The sequence below is a fragment of the Drosophila subpulchrella genome, chromosome 2R (assembly GCF_014743375.2).
Source record: "Drosophila subpulchrella strain 33 F10 #4 breed RU33 chromosome 2R, RU_Dsub_v1.1 Primary Assembly, whole genome shotgun sequence".
Taxonomy (NCBI): Eukaryota; Metazoa; Arthropoda; class Insecta; order Diptera; family Drosophilidae; genus Drosophila; species Drosophila subpulchrella.
Window position 1 is genome coordinate 1039270 of NC_050611.1, and position 18447 is coordinate 1057716.

Consider the following 18447-nt stretch of genomic DNA (forward strand, 5'->3'; position numbering starts at 1 on the left):
CATGGGTGCCACTGGAGTGGGTGTGGTAAAGGGCTTTAGATAATTTTATATTGACAAGTATTGACAAATTAAGAAAAAATGTTATAAAAAATTAGAACTTTTTAGTATTACTCATTAAAAAGTTATAAGCAAGAAATGGAGCCGACTCCAGAAGAATCTCGTGTGTAATCTGAGTACCATCTAATAATTATATCATCTTTCTTAGGGCCTTTTGGCTGTAAGCTAGTGTAATCGAACCATTCGACTACAGCACTCTCGTCTTATTGTTGTTGAAGGTTTACAGGCGCCACCTATCGGAAAGAGTGCTGCCCATCATGAGAATACAAAGCGCGCCTCTTTTCAAAATTGTAAAAGCCGCAAAAATATCCCAAAATACATTCATATTGCACAAGTACTTGTTTAACAATCTATATTTTCTTGGAATAACTTGCGATATCTTAAGAACGGATACATTTAATACAAATGATTGTAGGAAACGAGATTTTATCACTTTGGATTGCAATAATCCAGTTTCATATACCTACACTAAAAACCTCGAAACTGTGTTTATATTTTTTCTCTTTAATCTTGTTTTAGAGATTGACTTTGCAAGTGGCCTGGTGGCGTTTCTTATCGCGTCGCTGGCACTCTGCGCTGCAGTAGGACGCAGTAAAGCAGCAGTCGAAGACGGCCTCTTGCAGGCAGAGATAGCACCAATGCTTCCTTTTAACTTCATCCAGCTTCTTTTGCATGGCGGTCAGCTCGCTCTGGCAGTTCAACAGATTCTCGTGCGCCTGCACTATTTCGGCGGTTAGATTTTCATAGGTAACTAAGTCAGAAATGCCACGGATGGGCACTGGTGATGGGGTATCTGGAGCGCTGAAATTAAGCCTTCTCTTCTTTGCAGTGCCGAGAGTGGCCGGAGTCGGAGGTCTTCCTCGCTTGCCAGTCGAAGTAGTTTCTGTTGATTCCGTGCAATGGGAAAGGGCTACCTGGATGAGATTCTCGGCAACTATGGGATCTGCATGGAACCCAAACAACGAGGCGGAATAGTGTGACAAGATCATGTGGCACTGCAGTTCCCTTAAAGCTGCACTCAGGGCTCGAGAGTTCCGTGGCTTGAAATGCGACTGAATGTCGGACTCTATGGGAGTAATATCACGTTCAGAGATGAGTGCCCGGGAATGAGAACCACCGAAAAAGCGGACATCGTACTTGATGGGCTGCCTTCTTGACACGCTCATGACCTGGTGAAAAATAACTATAGTATAACATTGCTATAAAGTTTAAAACACTCTTCGAATATCTACCTTTGCAGGCCAGGGTGGCGAACCCGTTTGTTTGGCAAAAACCAACTCGTGCCGCTGAAGACAGGGCTTGGCGAACCAAAGCTGAGACAGACTAGCCTCGTTGGAATACCTATAGCAGTCGGGACATCGTCGTATTTCCCGGATATCGTGCGTCACATCCCTCAACAACCACTTGGTGGCATTGTACTCGACGCTTTTGGGCCCAAAAAATACTGCAATGTTGTGTTGCAGATCGAGCAGGTCCATTAGAAACTCCGCCAAGTACTTATACTTCTCAGTCTCGATGTTCCGCTCGATGTCGGACAGCCCCAAGATCTTTGTCTTAAAAATGGTGCGCTTGACCAGCGTCTTGTCGCGTTCGTTCCAGTGCTTGGCCATGTACTTGGAAACGTCCATGGATATCCAGGAGTAATGCTTTTCCCAAGAGTATCTCAAAAGGCAGCCCAGTTCCTGTTTTTCCAACTGCGGTGGATTGAGGAGAGCGGCCAGGGCGAGTAGACGGCAACGTGTGCATCGCTGTAGATCACTGCCCTCATCGCTGTCCGAACTAGTCTGCACTTCATCCTTGACCCTGGCCTGCTTTCGCTGGCGGGCGCCCTTCCGCTCGCTCACAAAGAATACATCGTCGTCCCACTCGGGGCTCTCGTGCTTAAGGAATTCCGGAGTGGCTATTGGTTCCTGACTGATGTTGCTATTGTGATCGAGCAGGAGCTTTGGCGTGGGTGTCCGGGCAGCCTCTAAGTTCGGGGTGCTGTGCTCCGGCTCCTTGTCCGACTCGCTGACCGCTGACGGAAACCGGTAGGGCTGATTCTTGTCCGAGGGCACCGAGTAATTGGGCTTCTCGGGATCCTTTCGCTGGCAATCCTCGTGAAAGCAGCGTTCACAGGACGCGCATTTCTTCACGACTCCTGGCAAATGGCACTCGAAGCAGTAGGGATCTCCCGTGGGACTGGGCAGGCTGCTCACCTTCTGGCAAAAGGTGAGGGTCAGCCGCTTGGCCCTTCCGTTGGCTGCTCTTGGCACCAGTATGCCCCGCTCCATCGCATTCTTCACCGACAAACTGGCTGCCTCTGGGTGGAGTTGTTAAACTTTGGATTGGATTGGGTTAAAATGATTCACCTACCAGCACTCATGGAGTTAAGCAGGGAGCGTTCTAGGACAGCCACTGGCTGGCCAACGCCCTTCTTCAGCTTGTCCATCCAAATTCGGATGGCCAATGGCGGAAAATCGCTGGCCATTTCATCTGCGTTTTAATGTTTTTCTGGTGAACGGAGTAAAGTGGAATCAATCTTTGGCGAAGTGGAGAAACATCGATAAACTTCGATGTTGTTCCATTTTGTAGTTCCCTCCTGATATCGATGTTTTGGCAAATGATGTCGATGTTGTATCGACTTTTAAAAATGAGCTGTAAAGTATATTACAACTTATATTTTTTGTTCAATGCGGCAGTGTTGTCTGCGAGCAACAGCCATATCATTAATCAGATGTTTAAAAATAAAAAAGCTATTAAACATACGAATCCCTTGTGTCAATTGTTATAGGTTTCAAAACATATGATTCAAAAAATTAGTAAATGTTCGCTAAACCATAATTTTGTGGTACAAAAATACTTCAGGGAGGGAGTTTTACCAGTTAAGGGAAGTGTTTGAAACAAATAATGCAAAATAAATAGTGCAGTGCTTTCGTACAATCTTATTGTTTGAAGTATTTTTTTTTGCACTAATAACTGCATCCATTGGATCGCACTTCCGACAATTCTACAATAATTTAAACAAATAAATATTATAATTAGAGTATTTGCACCCAAATATAACGGCCGATACGCTCGAGAAAGTCATGGAAAATGCTCCAAAACTGACACTTTTTGCCATCAACAACAAAGGTGGCAATTTGGTCGATGTTGTATTCAAAACCTAACTCAAATGAATTGTAAAAGATCAATCTAAATAAACATAAAACATTTTCAATGAATTTTTGTTTTTGAATGTGAATTCCTTTCACCCAGCCAATCTATTAACAAGGATTATTATTTGAGCGTTGTTCGACGTTTGCGAGAAGCAGTTCGTGTAAGAAGACCAGAATTATGGAATATAACACGTCTTGGTTTTTGTGACAACCACCGTATTTGCCTGATTTAAGTCCGTGTGACTTCTGGCTATTTCCACATCTAGAGAGACTTCACCAGGGAACGCGTTTCAAGTCAAATGCGGAAATAACAAAAATTGAAGAAATCGCTGATGGCTATTACTGGAAATGGACTTTTAGGCATATTTCGGTGATTGGAAATGTGCTGCCCTAAGTGTATTTTAAATACTTACAAACAAATTGATCATACTTTTTGCCACAGTAGTAAACACCTGTAACCAAAAAAGTTGTGGTTTTTATACCCTTGCAGAGGGTATAATGATTTTAGTCAGAAGTTTGCAACGCAGTGAAAGGGACGTTTCCGACCCCATAAAATATATATTCTTGAGAAGCATCACTAGACGAGTCGATCTAGCCATGTCCGTCTGTCCGTTTTGACGCAAACTAGTCTCTCAGTTTTAAAGCTATCCTTAAAGCTAGCCTTCCCAAAATTCTTATTTCTATTGCAGGTAGTATATAAGTCGGAACGACCCGGATCGGGCAACTATATCCTACACCTCCCATAGAATTGATCAATAAATATTTTTTTTTAATTTAAGAATATTATAACTTTTGTTTTTCATAACATATTCAAAATCGGGCGACTTTTTAGCATATATGTATTTAGCTGCCATGGGAACGACCTGAAAGGGTAAAGAAACTTCAGCTTGCCGAAGTTACAATTTATTTTACGTTAAAAAATAAGAAATAAAAAAAGAACAAGTACATAATGTACAGCTTATTTTAAATTACAAGAAATAAGAGCAGGAAAAGAAGCTATAGTCGAGTACCTCGATTATAAGATAAGTAGCCTTTAAGTCGGTTTCGGTTGCAGGAATGCCGGAACGAAAATAAAATTTCTGCACAAAAAATAGGGAAATTGTCGAAAATTCTGGTGTTCAGCTTCTCCCTTGCCCTAGCCTCACTGATTGGATGTTATAGATTTCAGGGACCCCTTCATTTAGTTATTATCCCACACACTTTCTCCTTATATAATGATAATTACATCAATGATACACTTTTAAAGTTGACACATCGCTTAAACCTATATAGGCTTTCCCCAGAATTCACCTGGAATCCGATGTGTGGACGACTCTACTCGGAGGCCATAAAACAATTAGATAATCACCAACTCTTGCCGACACAATTCTGTGAAAAAGTGCACAAAACAAGAGATTACACTTGAATCACAGGCCTTAAAAGGGCTTTCTACTGCAGCACAGTGACTCTCTAAAGGTGAGATAGCTCCATTCCCACTATACTATTACTGTGGCCAGTAGCAGATCGCGATAATGGATCAATTGTTTATAGACCTCTCGGCAAGTAAAAGTAAATCAAAGACAAGGCAAAATATAATTCGAATTGGATCGGTCGCAACAAGTGCCGAGATCTCTGATGGAGGTTTATGGTTTTATGATTATTGCCGCGATAACGGCAAACGATCTGCGTAGCCTCGCCGGCACTCAAGAACTGGAGGCGGAGGCCCCTGTAATCAGGGAAGTGGGTTCTTGTGATATCAGTATAAAAGCGAAAGGTACACCAATCGCTCCGCAGTCATCTAACGATTTCGCGTCCAGGCACTCCTGACGACTTTTAGTCCGACGTGAAATAACAAATATATCATTAACATGGGTTTCGACACCTCAGAGGATAAGGCAAGGCGTAAGTGACTAATCCAAGAGACAGTCGATGTGTTTTGAGTTTCTGTTCAAGTGCAATTAGCTAAACCGTGCGAAATACAGTCGAAGTAGTGCATCATACAAAGTGTAGTTTATATATTTTGAGTTATATTTACTTACATTTGTAAAATGTAAAATATTGCATTATCAAAATATCGATTTGGGTCAATATTCAGTCTGATACAATGAAATTTTGATATCATAATAATTAAAAGAGAGGCGTTAGCATGTTTACTTCTTCTAAATTATCTGGTATCAGATTGATCCACGAAAATACGATCTAAAGAATATCTTTTACAAAATATGGGCTACAAAGTTCTGTTGCCAGAAGGTAAAATAAGTTTGGAAAATATTACCAAAGCTGGACTGCCTTCGTATCCAAAGGGTTAACGAGTGATTCTGTGGGTCTCCGGTCAATGTGACAGATCTTCATCGGAGTCTTATACAGAACCAACAGCTAATTATAGGTTATTGATAGGAAATGGACGACGTATGTTATGACAGAAATCCAAGATTATAGTGTACATACTTATATCACTGATAATCTTCATAATACCCCGCCGCCGCTTTAAGAGGTGTTGGTCTTATACGATCGCTGTCTTTCTGTACTATAACTGCACTTTACGACACACCAGACCTACCCTAAGAGATGGTTCCATTGCGAAACAAACGTCTGGCTATATTTGCAAACCATATCTGGTCGTATTGTACATATATCAGTCACTTGCTGAGACTAGAGACTTTATGAAGATCATCAAGAGTTAAATACGTTTGACACAAAGAAAATACTTATTATCTTTTGTGAGGACTGTACATCTTCAAGGCCACAATTTTTGGGGGACTTAATCTCACGGTCCATCGAGTTCATAAGAGGCAATTAAAGTATACGACTCTGCTCACACATTCTGCCCCCTCTCAAATCTACTCCACTGTCGCCATCGAGAACTTTTCCATTGAGAGTGAAGCGGCTTTTGTTTTCCTCATTGGCAGGCGTTAATGATAATGACAATATTATTATAATAAAACTCACAGAGCTCTGTCGGAACCGTTAATTAATGGAAAAGTCACTATCAGAGCATTGTTAAACGGCAATAAAATGTAAATTGAGTAAAAAGGGTCCCAGAAATAATCAAGCCAGTGACAAACAATTCGCACAGTACATTTATAATGAGGCAATCAATAAATCGTATGGCCAGACGCCCGTTAAATCCGTAACTAATCAAACATGGTTTATTATTCCAACGGAGAAAGAAGGCCCCTGCTAGTGCGCGTATTTCCAAATCCGCTCAGGAAAATAGCCTGTAAAAGATACGTTCACTGTTTTTGTAACATAATTAACTAATATAACTTATCATATCCTTTTAGCCAGAGGTTTTGGAGCACGCCACTGGCAGGCAATCCTCCTGTTCGTTGGCATGATGATCAACTACTTCCAGCGGGTCAACATCTCGGCTGGCATCGTTCCCATGACCCAATCCACCGCAGGTGCTCCATTCTACAACTGGGATACGTCGGATAAGTCCTTGATCCTCAGTAGCTTTTTTTGGGGCTATGTGGTGTCCCAGGTGCCGGCAGGTGAGCTACTAAAACACCTGCCGAAATTCAAAATTTGTAACCCCTTCTTTTTTAGGACTCCTTGCGAAGCGATTTGGAGCAAAGTTGGTCCTGGGTTCGGCGACGGCAATTGGAGGCATCTTATGCTTCTTCCATCCCCTGGCAGCCAAAAGCGGCTGGGAGAGTATTTGCGTCCTGCGCGTCTTCACCGGACTGGTTCAGGGAACTGTCTATCCGTGTGTTCACACTCTGCTGGCCAAGTGGGTGCCGCGCACAGAGCGAGGAGTCCTTACAACGGGCGTTTATTCGGGAGCACAGTTCGGAACGGCGGTTATCCTGGTCACCAGTGGGTTTATCTTCGAATCCAGCATGGGCTGGCCGGGATTATTCTACCTGTCCGGAGGTCTAGGCCTGGCCTGGGCGCTGCTCTTCTTCTGGCAGGCGGCCGATGAACCCGCCACGGCGACCAGGATCAGCAAAAGCGAGGTGGAGTACATCGAGAGCCTTACGGGCAGCAATAGCTCAAGTCAGGTTAGTGCGCTTTTAGTGGTCTCATCAAAGTTTGGGTAATCCTTAAGGTTCCACCTCTACTTTCAGTCTATGCCCGTGCCCTGGTTGTCGATCTTCAAGTCGCCAGCCTTCTACGGTCTGCTAGCAGCCCATTGTGGATTCACCTGGGGCTTCTACACACTACTCACCGAAATGCCCACGTACATGAGCAAGGTTCTGCAGCTGAACGTCAAGTCCAATGCCTTCCTCTCCTCGCTGCCGTACTTCGCCATGGGTTTGCTCTGCTTTGTGGTCAGTCCCATATCGGATTTGCTCATCAATCGGGGCACCATCACGATCACCACGGCCCGGAAGCTCTTCAACTCAATAGGACAGTGGGGACCGATGGCTTGTTTGATTGGATTGGGATACATGACTGCGGACGAGAAGACATGGGCCATTCTTCTGCTGACGCTGGCCGTGGGTATCAATGCGGGCTGCTTCTGCGGCTACCTGATCAATCACATCGATCTTTCGCCCAACTTTGCCGGTGCCATGATGGGAGTGACCAATGGCATTGCGGGCGTGACCTCCATAGTGGCTCCATTAGTGGTGGGGGCGATCATATCAGATGAGGAGGATGCAAGCGAGTGGCGGCTGGTGTTCTTCATAACGGGAGGAATTTACCTGGTGTGCAACACCTTGTTCGTGATATTTGGCAAGGCCACTATTCAGCCGTGGAACGAGCCGCCTTCCATGTCCAGCACCATGACACTGCGCAACCACCAAGAGAACGATTCAAAGTTCATTGCTCCAACGTCCGAAAAGGATAATCGGTTCTAAGGCACACGCCCTGCTCATGTAGCCCACTGACAATCTCGTTAATTGTAGTAGTTATATATTATTGTTATTATAGCTTGCCGTCTGTGCCAGCGAAATTTTGATATGCCTAGCTTTAACTAAAGATATTGGTTTATGTTTACGCTTATGCTAAGGGAAGCTTAATATGACTTAGTTGTGTGAAAGCACTTTACGACGTGGCACGTTTCTAGGGTGATTAAGTCGTTTTGAGTATGTCAATAAGTAAATCGTCTATGCATACAGCATACTAATAAATATTTACAGCCCTGTGTATTCGCCGGAATGTGTCGTTAGATTAACCATTGTTGACTTGGAACCGCACCGACTTTGTCGCCTGTTACTTGACCTTTTGCTGTAGCAGACGCTGCTCGTTAAGACGCTGATTGATGCGTCGCGTGTTGGCCATGGAGCGGATGATGGTCCACAGGGCCAGGGACCAGCCGAGCAGAATGGTGGCGCACAGCACCGGGCCGTAGGCGGTCGCCTGGCCCACCGGTATCTCGGCACGTAGTGGCGTCTTCAGCTGGCAGTCCACGTGCACCCGCCTCCAGTTGCAGCGCTCCAGATTCGCCATGGTCGTCGGCTGGCCATCCTTGACGACGTTCTCATCAAAGCGGCTTTCCGCCGCATTCAGGCAGTATAGCTTATCGGGCCGGGCAACCAACTCGTTCTCGATTAGCTCACTATCGGCCATCGGGCAGTTCAGATAGAGCTCCGGCAGGGGGATGGCCACCGTGGCAGCCGACCTGAGGGGATTACATGGTGTTATTCTGGTGTGAAAATGCAATTCAACATTCAAGATCACCGCACCGCTTATCACTGGGGGCATGGTAGCGAAAATGCACTGGCAAAGCCAGCGTCTCCGTAATCTTGGGTGTACCGCGCAGTAAAACGGAGAAGGGCTGCGCCCGTTCCGTGGCCACTTCAATGTTGACGAACTTCGGGTAGACGGCACTCAACTAAAAAGGCACAATGTTATGGACGGTCCTTGTAAGTTAATCTTCCCGATAACGCACCCTCTTCAAACGCTGCAGGTCGTCCAGTTCGTCCGTGCTTATGTAAACAGATGCGGGAAATGCCTGGAGCAGCGCGTACTCGCAACCCTTGCCCACCAGTGGATAGTCGAATCGCAGGCGGTACGTGAGGGACCTGTAAGAACAATTCTCACTTTAATTTAACAAATTCAAAGAGCACTCTCCTGGCAAAAACCTGTGCATGCCGGCTTTGTCCATTTCCACTTGAATAATGGGTGGTTCCACCACATAGCAGTAGCCCACTCCTCCCGTTAATGCCAAAACCAAAATAAACAATAAACACTTGTCGTTTACCCTGGAAAACATTTGTATAGCCTAGTTAAACTTAAAAACTTCCGATGAAAAATTGTAAATAAAAACATTTGGGTTAGGGTTGTCAATGCACTTCAATTTATTCAGCGTTGCCACATCGATTACACACTACAAAGGCGCTTAATTTCAAAAATGCTTATCAGGAGTTCCTTTCCTTATACATAGCGGATCCTTGTCGCGCTAATTTATCGGCCATTTCGTTGCCCTCTATGCCCTTGTGAGCCTCCACGTAGTTCTAGGAATTCCGAAATAAAGTTAAGCAAAATGTTGCAAGGTATTTTACTAATTTACCCACCCATTTTACTGATATATTGTTGTCCTGGAGCAGCTTATCCAATTCTTTGAAGTCAACTACGTTCTTCACAGGCTGATTGTTCTTCAGCTTCCAGTCTCTTTTCTTCCAACCCGCTACCCAAAGGGTTATGGAGTTGATCAGGAACTGGGAGTCAGTGCTGATGCACAGTTTCTGGATTCCCAAATCCAGGGCGGTTTTTATGGCATAAATTGCGGCCTGTATTTCACCGACATTGTTGGTGACGCGGCCTTCCACGGGCTTGGCTGCATTTCTTTAAGGGTTTAGTGGTTATATAGCATTAATTTCGACTTACATTAACCACTTACAGCTGGTGATTCTTGCCGAAATAAACGCCATAGCCGGCACTGGCTCCAGGACGCCCATTTCCTATGCAAGAGCCATCTGTGTACACAATCACATAGCCCTCGGCGTCGATTTCGAACTGAAAGGCACCCACCTGCTTGAGAGCCGTGGCTTCAGATACGTGAGATGCATGTCGTGGGATCTTATTTCTAGTACCGCTAGAGTCGTTGCCTTTTCGCTTGCGATTGAGGATGTCTGCCTGAAAATGGGTACATATGTTTAGTGTGGTCTACGGGAGGCACTTTGATCACCTACCAAACTGCCACTGCTAGATGATGGCTTTGGATCTCCTTCCACTTCGTTCATGGCAGCATTCTAAAAGTAGAGACGGTCAGGGATTGCATATTTCACACTTGTATATTCTCCTGCTCACCAGCTCATCTTCAATCAGGTCGTGATCCTCTTCGGGCCAGGCCTCTGTGTACTTGGGCTTCTCGATCCTATCGATCCTTTCCTTCCAACTAGCCGGAGCTGCCTGCTTCTGGCCCAGGGGCACCGCCGCATCCTGTGGAGCATACAGCGGTTTACAGCCATTGACGAACTGCTCCGCCTCCTGGCGCGTGTTGAACTTCTTGTACTTGGCGTTCTTGAAGCCCTTGACCTGCTCCTCGCACTCCGCCCAAGAGCCGTATACTCCTGCCCTCCGACCACTGGCTACGGCGTAGAAGGCCATCGTGCAGCGTTGGAGGCTCCACGAAAAATACCGGGGAAGTAGCATATTTCAATGGCGTCGTCTATCGAAACATATGTGGCATGGCCTTGCCGGATGGGCGAATGTAAACAAACCCCCGGGAGTTGCCAGATCAGTCCATTCGCGGTGGAAAAAAAAACAACTTGCCGGTTTTCCAGAAAGTTTTTCATAAAGAAACATGTACCAACCGCCTTTACCGCCGCCGCCTGTCCAGCCTCCTCCTCCGCCTCCTCCACCCCCGCCCGAGTCAGACGATGCCCTGTCTCCGCCGGGAGTCGGTGTGGCCTCGCACACTTACTTGTCCAATGAAACGCAAGCTCAGGATTACGTGTATCCGGCGGCATCGACTCTTCACGCCGGCCCCATCCCCAGCTACGATCCCTACCAGCAGCAGGCGACTTACGGATACGATGGCTATGCTTACCAGGACCCAGCACAGAAGTTCTATGGACAGGAGTCCGCCTACCAGGCACCAGGAACATCCTATCCCCACGAGAGTTACAAGTACCCAGAGCGCTATCCCGCATACGCCTCCAACTACCGACAATCATCGGAAAGGGAGAGGTACAGTTCCTATGGCTCCAGCCAAGGCTACCACCATTATCCAGGCTACAGCTCGGGAAAGCGTTATGAGCAGCGACATGGCCAGGAACACCGACATCAGCAAGAGCCCCGATATGCTCACGAATCACGACATGGACATGGACACTATGCCCACAGGCCACCAAAGGGATCCCACCATGGCTACTATGGATCTGGAAGGGGTGCAGGCAGCGAGGATTACCCGCAGCGCAACTATCGCGAGAGGGAGAGAAGCGAGCCCGTAGAGAAGCCCAGACCAAAGCCCAAAGTGGAGACCGAAAGGGACCGCCTCCTGCGGCAGTGGTGCTCCAACTTCTGCGAGAAACCCGAGGATTATGTCAAGAAGATGAACGCCCTCAGCGAGGCGGATGCACCGGCCGAATCCTGGGTGCGATCCTCGCCAGCTGAGCCCTACTACGAGCGCACCAAGAGCGAGAACGAGGTCAAGGGTCGCGTGCGGCTGCAGAAGCTGTGCAACCTGTTCGACGAGGAGCTGCTGCAGAGAGCGGAGCGGGTACGCCAGAAGCTGCCCGTTTACGTGCCGCCTCCGAGGAAGGCGCGCCGGCGTGTCTGCAAGCATAAACACAAGTCAGAGGCCTGCTCATCCTCCTCTTCCTCTGACGAGGACTCCGACGACGACGCCTTTAAGATCGAGCAAGACTGCTGCATGGAGGAGTTGTCACGCAAGGTGCAGCATCCGCAGAGGGTTCACGCAGATCTCTGGCACAACGATGCCGGTGAGATGAACGACGGTCCTTTGTGCCGTTGCTCGGCCAAGTCTCGGCGCATTGGGATCCGCCATGGCATCTATCCGGGCGAAACTGGCTACAAGTTGTGCGACCCAAACAGCAACAATGCCGGAAAGCTTTTCCACTACAGGATCAGTATCTCGCCGCCCACAAACTTTCTGACCAAGACACCCACCATCATCAAGCATGATGAGCACGAGTTCCTGTTCGAGGGCTTCTCGCTTCTCTCGCACGTGCGTCTCACCGATCTACCAGTGTGTAAAGTGATCCGTTTCAACATCGAGTATACCATTGAGTACGAGGAAGAGAAAATGCCGGAGAACTTTACGATCCACGAGTTGGATCTTTTTTGTAAGTAAAACTAAAAACTGCTTAATATTATCTATACCCAGTGCTTGATTTCAGTCAAATACCTGTTCCATGAACTGCTGGAGCTGGTGGATTTTAATCTGATGCCTAATGTGGTGTCTGGCAGCGCCGAGGAATCCTGCCCGGCATTCCACTTCCTACCGCGTTTCGTCCGCGATCTTCCAGATAATGGAAAGGAGGTTCTGGCCATGGTCGAGGTACTCCGCTACCTCCTGGATAATTCCGCCCAGCTAGTGGAACGGCAGCAGCTTCTGCACCTGAACCAGATTAGTCAAAGCGAGTGGCAGAACTACGTGGACTTCATCAAGGGAATGCTGGTCACAAAGCCGGGACACAAGCCGTGCTCCCTGCGCGTAGATCAATTGGACAGGAACAACTCCGATCTACCGGAGTGCGTGGATCGCGAGACTGGAATCTCGCATCCCGCAATTGTGCACTTCGGTATTCGTCCGCCACAGCTAAGCTACGCGGGCAATCCGGAGTACCAGAAGGCGTGGCGGGAGTACGTCAAGTTCCGGCATCTGATGGCCAATATGTCAAAGCCCTCGTTCAAGGATAAGCGCAAGCTGGAGGAGAAGGAGCAACGCCTTCAGGAGATGCGTACGCAGGGACGTATGAAGCGCAACATCACGGTGGCCATCAGCTCAGAGGGATTCTATCGCACGGGAATTATGTGCGATGTGGTGCAGCACGCCATGCTGGTTCCTGTCCTAACAGGTCACCTCCGCTTCCATAAGTCACTGGACCTGCTAGAGGAGAGCATTGGTTATAGCTTCAAAAATCGCTATTTGCTTCAGTTGGCGCTGACGCATCCCTCCTACAAGGAGAACTACGGCACCAATCCGGATCATGCCCGCAACTCGCTAACCAACTGCGGCATCCGGCAACCGGAATACGGAGATCGTAAGATCCACTACATGAACACCCGCAAGCGAGGAATCAACACATTAGTAAGCATCATGTCCCGGTTTGGCAAGGATCACGAAACTGTTTCCAATATCACACACAACGAGAGGCTGGAATTCCTCGGCGATGCTGTTGTTGAGTTCTTGAGCTCGATCCATCTCTTCTTCATGTTCCCGGAACTGGAGGAGGGTGGCTTGGCCACATATCGGGCAGCGATTGTCCAGAACCAGCACCTGGCCCTGCTGGCCAAGAAGCTGCAACTGGAAGAGTTCATGCTGTATGCCCACGGGTCCGATCTGTGCCACGAGCTGGAACTGCGCCACGCCATGGCCAATTGCTTTGAAGCACTTATGGGTGCCCTTCTCCTGGATGGTGGGATCAAGGTGGCGGATGAGGTGTTTACGGATGCACTTTTTCGGCAGGACGACAAGCTGTTAAGTATCTGGAAAAACCTGCCGGAGCATCCGTTGCAGGAACAGGAGCCCCTAGGCGATCGCAACTGCATTGATTCCTATCGAGTGCTTAAGGAGCTCACCAAGTTCGAGGACTCCATCGGAATCAAGTTCAAGCACATCCGGCTCTTGGCCCGCGCGTTTACCGATCGGTCCATTGGATTCACACACTTAACCTTGGGGTCCAATCAGCGATTAGAATTCCTCGGAGACACTGTGTTGCAGTTGATTTGCTCGGAGTACCTGTACCGCCACTTTCCCGAGCATCACGAGGGACATTTGTCCCTACTGCGTTCCTCACTGGTTAATAACCGCACACAAGCGGTGGTCTGCGATGACTTGGGAATGCCCAAGTATGCGGTTTATGCCAATCCCAAGGCAGATTTGAAGACCAAGGATCGCGCCGATCTTCTGGAGGCCTTTCTGGGCGCCCTTTACGTGGACAAAGGTCTCTTGTATTGCGAGCAGTTCTGTCACGTATGCTTGTTCCCGCGCCTGCAGCTATTCATCATGAACCAAGACTGGAATGATCCCAAGTCCAAGCTGCAGCAGTGCTGTCTCACCCTGCGCACAATGGATGGAGGCGAACCTGACATTCCCTACTATAAGGTAGTGGAGGCTAGTGGTCCAACCAACACGCGGGTGTACAAGGTGGCCGTGTACTTCCGATCGAAGCGGCTGGCCACCTCCAGTGGCTCTTCCATTCAGCAGGCGGAGATGAACGCGGCCAAGCAGGCACTAGAGAATTCGAGGGATCTCTTTCCGCAACTGGATCACCAGAAACGCGTGATCGCCAAGAGCATCAAGAAGCAAACGGGAAACGAGTTGGACAACGACAGTGATCGGCAGCACCAGGAGGAGAAGGTCAAGCGGCCGAAGTATGCGGCTCCGCTACAGGATGAAAGTCACCTGCCCAAACAGTATCGCATGCACGAGAACATTTCCAGCGACGAGCTGCCAGAGGATGATGACTTTGAAAGCCCTGCTCCCAAGAGCCCAACAAGTAAGTTTACAGACAGAATGTGCGGTGTATATAACTACATATATATCATTTCCTTTTCCAGTGCCCTTAAAGTTGAATAGAAGTGGCAATAGCAGCAGCAGCAGCGATAGCGATGGGTCCAGCTCATCTGCCAAGCGTCAGCGCCGCGTTAGAAAGAGTTCTTCGGTATCTTCCCTAACATCATTGGGATAAAAGTATCTGATATTAGTAGAGGACCAAGCCTAGTAATGAGAATCGTAGGTACGGAACTGAAAATAGTTTGCTTTTGTCAATATCAATAGATTGACTAAAAAATTCTCTCAGTTAGCATAAGCATAAAAATTGTATCACGGTTTTGTAGATTACCTAGAAACTTATAAGGGAAGTTTAAAGGTAATCTACAAAACCGTGATACAATTTTTATGCTTATGCTAACTGAGAGAATTTTTAGTCAATCTATTGATATTGACAAAAACGAACTATTTTCAACTATTTTGCAAACCAAAACATTAACACATTTTCATAAAACATAGATTAGACCTTTTTTCCAATTTCGTCATGTGGCTTTAAATATATGTAATATCATTGCCAAATCGTTTTTGTTCTTTCTTCCCAACACATTTTAAAAAAGTATTGTCTTTAACGTGTTATTCCTCGAATAGGACCCAAAGATAGGTCCGTCCTTGTTGGCTTAGATACACATATATCAACCCAAAGTCAGCCAAAGGAAACGCTTGGTAAAATAACCGAATCGAATTTTGGTCAATATTTAAGCCAATTTAAACTTAACACGATTGCCCTTCGTACAAAATTGTGAAATACGAGTCCAACAAAGCGAAGTGATCTCTCAGATCGTAGCCGTCTCACATCCAGCGCTATTTGAACAGGGAAAGCCGCCGGCCCAGTCCGGATCGTCCCGATCCACTGACTGCGTTGGTGATGTGGCTCATCTCGGGAAGATTGTGGATGTCGCCGCGGGCAGCCACCGAGGGCGGGGAACTCAGGAGGCGTTGGGCCACGCGCTGGATGTCGGCAGCAGTCACACTCTCTGAAACATTTTAAAATCATTAATTGAAAAGTTCGAAAGTATCATAAAAGACCTCACCAATTTCCTTGATAAAATGCTTGGGTCGTTTGCGGTGTCCTGTTACCAGCACTTGACGGCCCACATCCTCGAACACAACGGGTCGCGACTCCAAGTTCATCAGCAGCATGGACTGCAGCTGGATCTTTGAGCGCATCAGCTCCTCCCGGCCCGGCTCTGCGGCCATGCCCATCATCTCGCGGGTAAGCACCTCGACCATGTCGTTCATGTGCTGTGGCGGTGCGCTGCCATGGATGCAGAACAGCCCGGTGTCGGCGTAGGCATGGTTATACGCCGTTGCGCTGTACATCCAGTGGTAGCGGTTCAGCACCTTTGTATACAGTCGGGAGTACATGCCCTTGCCAGGACCGCCGGCCGAGAAAGAGCCACCACCGCCCATCATGATGTTCAGTACGCACAGCGGCACAAAGTCTTTGTCCTGGTGGGAGCAACCCTCGAAGCCAAGGACCACGTGAGCCAACTCGGGAAGACCAGCGGCTGCATAGATAGGGATTTCGCATTGTTCCTATGGGTAATGGAAAGGTTTTAAAAAGGTAGTTAAGGGTTTTTGTGGAACCCACCTTTACTATTCCTCCAGTGTACTGGGCAATAGACGTATCCACTTGATTGGGACCCAAGTCGTCCAGGGCTTCCGTATCCCATATGGCTTTGTCCTCTACAAAGTATCTCTTCACATGATTCACCAGCTCATCGTGATCCACCTAGCAAAAGTTTACTTTATCCAAATTCCAGTACATAAACTTTGCCAAAGACTTACGCCAACACCAGCAATGACCATGCGCTTGGGAGAATGGTGGTACTTGAGGTAGTTCATCAGCACCTTCCGATCGATGTGGTCTAGATTCTCCAGCGGACACAGCTTCGGCAGGCCCAAAGTGTTGTCCCTGTAGGCCGCCGCGTGAATCATGTCCATCAGTATGGGCTCCTGCTCCGGCCGCATGCCCAGCGTCTCCAGCTCAAAGTTAACGGCGCGCCTGGCCAGACTCACTTCCTGATCGCTGAGCGTGGGCCGCAGGGTGACGTCCGCCAGCAGACGCGTCACAGAATCAATGGCCCGGCTGTCGATGCTGGCAGCATAGATGAGCGTATCCCGCGAGCTCTGACAGTCGCAGATGCCGCCGTTCTTTTCCAGCTCCTTAAGTATGGCGTCCTTGTTGGGAAAGTTGACTGTGGACTTTGGAATGGGTAGCCCAGTTAGCAAGGATCTTACTCAACAGAAGCAAACTCACATTGAAGGCCAGCTTTTCGAGGAAGTGCGAGACGCCGCTGGGGTAGGCCACCTCGTACCGCGGTCCGGAGTCGATTACCAGGCCCACAGTGCAGAACTGTCCGTATCGCGGCTCCGAAGCGACCCGCAGGCCATTCGGCAGCGTGGTCACCTTGGTAATGGCGCTCTCCGCCAGCGGAGCTGCGTAAACGGCCTCCGGCAGGTTGGGCAGTGGCTCGGTGAGGGGCGGCAGGTGGGTGACGATCTCCTTGGACGGCGTGTTCACCTTCTGTGGCCCATCGCTCGTCCGCACGCCGCCGGTAATCTGGCCGATTCCGGTGCCACTGCCTACCTCGTCGCCGCCCAGCGTGGTCACCTTGGTGGCCAAGCGGCGTGGAAACCTGCATTACGTTCAGGGGAAAAGGGCAATCGTTATTTTTCGCCGGCTCCATAACACCCCACCTTTCACCACCCCACGAGATTCTTACGTGCGCCAGGAGTGTCTGAGCATTTTCAGCATGCCGATGCTGCGCGCGTTCATCATGTGCTGGTGATTTGGCTTCGGTAATGGTATTTACAAATTTATGTGATTTATATTTGAATTTGATTCAGAAACATATTTTTTTATTCTTTTTAAACGAGAGAATTTCGAAGAAAAAATGTTGATTTCTTCTTCTTCTGCTCTTGCCTTAAGTGTCAGTCACACAGAAAACCAGGGCTGCACGAATGAAAGGGTTGCCAGCCCGCTTGCAGCTCGGTTTTCCGTTACAGTGATAAATCTTTATAATATCGTTTTCAAATGGACTTTATTTGTGTATAATACAGATGGGTTGGCTTAACAACGCTAGTCAAAATTGAAACGCCTCTTGCCATCAAACCGATAGCCATAGGCAGCTGCATTTTTTGTGTCCACCAGCGCTGGGTTCCGGTGCTTGAAGAAGCTGCCATGTCCGTGGGCAGGACGTGAGGCGCTGTTGGGGATGCCGTCCACTTCCCGCGGATAGAAGGCCTCGAAGTTGCCCTCAGGCGGCAGGCAGCACTCGGCTATCTTGGGATCGTTGGGATCATAGGCGGCCACAGTGCCGTATCCAAAGAGGACGGCCAATGCGAGTGCAAACAACGCCTTGAGCAATATTGTAATTAAACTCATTATCTTACAATTACACTCACACGCGGACAGGGGACTTTTACTTTTTGCTGGCCGAACCCGTTTAAGCCTGACTCTGCGGGCCCGTGGCTTGTGTGAACTGAAGTGATTTTGACCATGTCGACGGCTCATATACATACATATGTACTACTATTTGTTCGAATCAAAATATTTGAAAAACAGCTGACTCTTTGCGCGACACTCTGGCATCTCTGAACAAAAATAAAAGCCGGCAAGCTTGATTTCCATTCCTTTCC

General features: G+C 48.0%; 7 protein-coding genes across 8 annotated transcripts; 2 read left to right on the forward strand and 5 right to left on the reverse strand.

The window, feature by feature from the left end:
* Positions 1-392: 392 nt before the first annotated feature.
* Positions 393-2590, reverse strand: LOC119551704. Its single transcript, XM_037861177.1, has 3 exons — positions 2413-2590; positions 1290-2359; positions 393-1226 (listed from the first exon to the last, which is right to left on the reverse strand). The coding sequence occupies exons 1-3, from the start codon at positions 2525-2527 to the stop codon at positions 573-575; spliced, it is 1839 nt and encodes a 612-aa protein (XP_037717105.1). The 5' UTR covers positions 2528-2590; the 3' UTR covers positions 393-572.
* A 2381-nt stretch (positions 2591-4971) lies between these two features.
* On the forward strand, positions 4972-8269 carry LOC119552122 (putative inorganic phosphate cotransporter). Of its 2 annotated transcripts, none has more exons than XM_037861909.1 (4): positions 4972-5075; positions 6458-6667; positions 6723-7177; positions 7244-8269. In XM_037861909.1, the coding sequence occupies exons 1-4, from the start codon at positions 5042-5044 to the stop codon at positions 7976-7978; spliced, it is 1434 nt and encodes a 477-aa protein (XP_037717837.1). In that variant the 5' UTR covers positions 4972-5041; the 3' UTR covers positions 7979-8269. The 2 variants fall into 2 exon arrangements, with proteins under 2 accessions (XP_037717837.1, XP_037717836.1); XM_037861908.1 differs by lacking the exon at positions 4972-5075 and adding an exon at positions 6012-6393.
* LOC119552124 (phosphatidylinositol-glycan biosynthesis class X protein) lies at positions 8017-9396 on the reverse strand. Its single transcript, XM_037861911.1, has 4 exons — positions 9206-9396; positions 9013-9145; positions 8807-8955; positions 8017-8742 (listed from the first exon to the last, which is right to left on the reverse strand). The coding sequence occupies exons 1-4, from the start codon at positions 9334-9336 to the stop codon at positions 8334-8336; spliced, it is 822 nt and encodes a 273-aa protein (XP_037717839.1). The 5' UTR covers positions 9337-9396; the 3' UTR covers positions 8017-8333.
* A 1-nt stretch (position 9397) lies between these two features.
* Positions 9398-10754, reverse strand: LOC119552123 (ribonuclease H1). Its single transcript, XM_037861910.1, has 5 exons — positions 10374-10754; positions 10256-10315; positions 9964-10199; positions 9638-9908; positions 9398-9577 (listed from the first exon to the last, which is right to left on the reverse strand). Exons 1-5 carry the CDS (start codon positions 10716-10718, stop codon positions 9482-9484), a joined length of 1008 nt encoding a protein of 335 aa, XP_037717838.1. The 5' UTR covers positions 10719-10754; the 3' UTR covers positions 9398-9481.
* Positions 10755-10799: 45 nt separating this feature from the next.
* LOC119552120 (ribonuclease 3) lies at positions 10800-15110 on the forward strand. The gene is made up of 3 exons (XM_037861906.1): positions 10800-12373; positions 12428-14752; positions 14814-15110. Exons 1-3 carry the CDS (start codon positions 10870-10872, stop codon positions 14942-14944), a joined length of 3960 nt encoding a protein of 1319 aa, XP_037717834.1. The 5' UTR covers positions 10800-10869; the 3' UTR covers positions 14945-15110.
* A 364-nt stretch (positions 15111-15474) lies between these two features.
* LOC119552121 (mitochondrial-processing peptidase subunit alpha) lies at positions 15475-17736 on the reverse strand. The gene is made up of 6 exons (XM_037861907.1): positions 17532-17736; positions 17066-17444; positions 16594-17010; positions 16397-16537; positions 15837-16341; positions 15475-15779 (listed from the first exon to the last, which is right to left on the reverse strand). The coding sequence occupies exons 1-6, from the start codon at positions 17585-17587 to the stop codon at positions 15607-15609; spliced, it is 1671 nt and encodes a 556-aa protein (XP_037717835.1). The 5' UTR covers positions 17588-17736; the 3' UTR covers positions 15475-15606.
* A 96-nt stretch (positions 17737-17832) lies between these two features.
* Positions 17833-18300, reverse strand: LOC119552125. The gene has a single exon (XM_037861912.1). It carries the CDS (start codon positions 18191-18193, stop codon positions 17888-17890), a length of 306 nt encoding a protein of 101 aa, XP_037717840.1. The 5' UTR covers positions 18194-18300; the 3' UTR covers positions 17833-17887.
* Between the last annotated feature and the right edge of the window lie 147 nt (positions 18301-18447).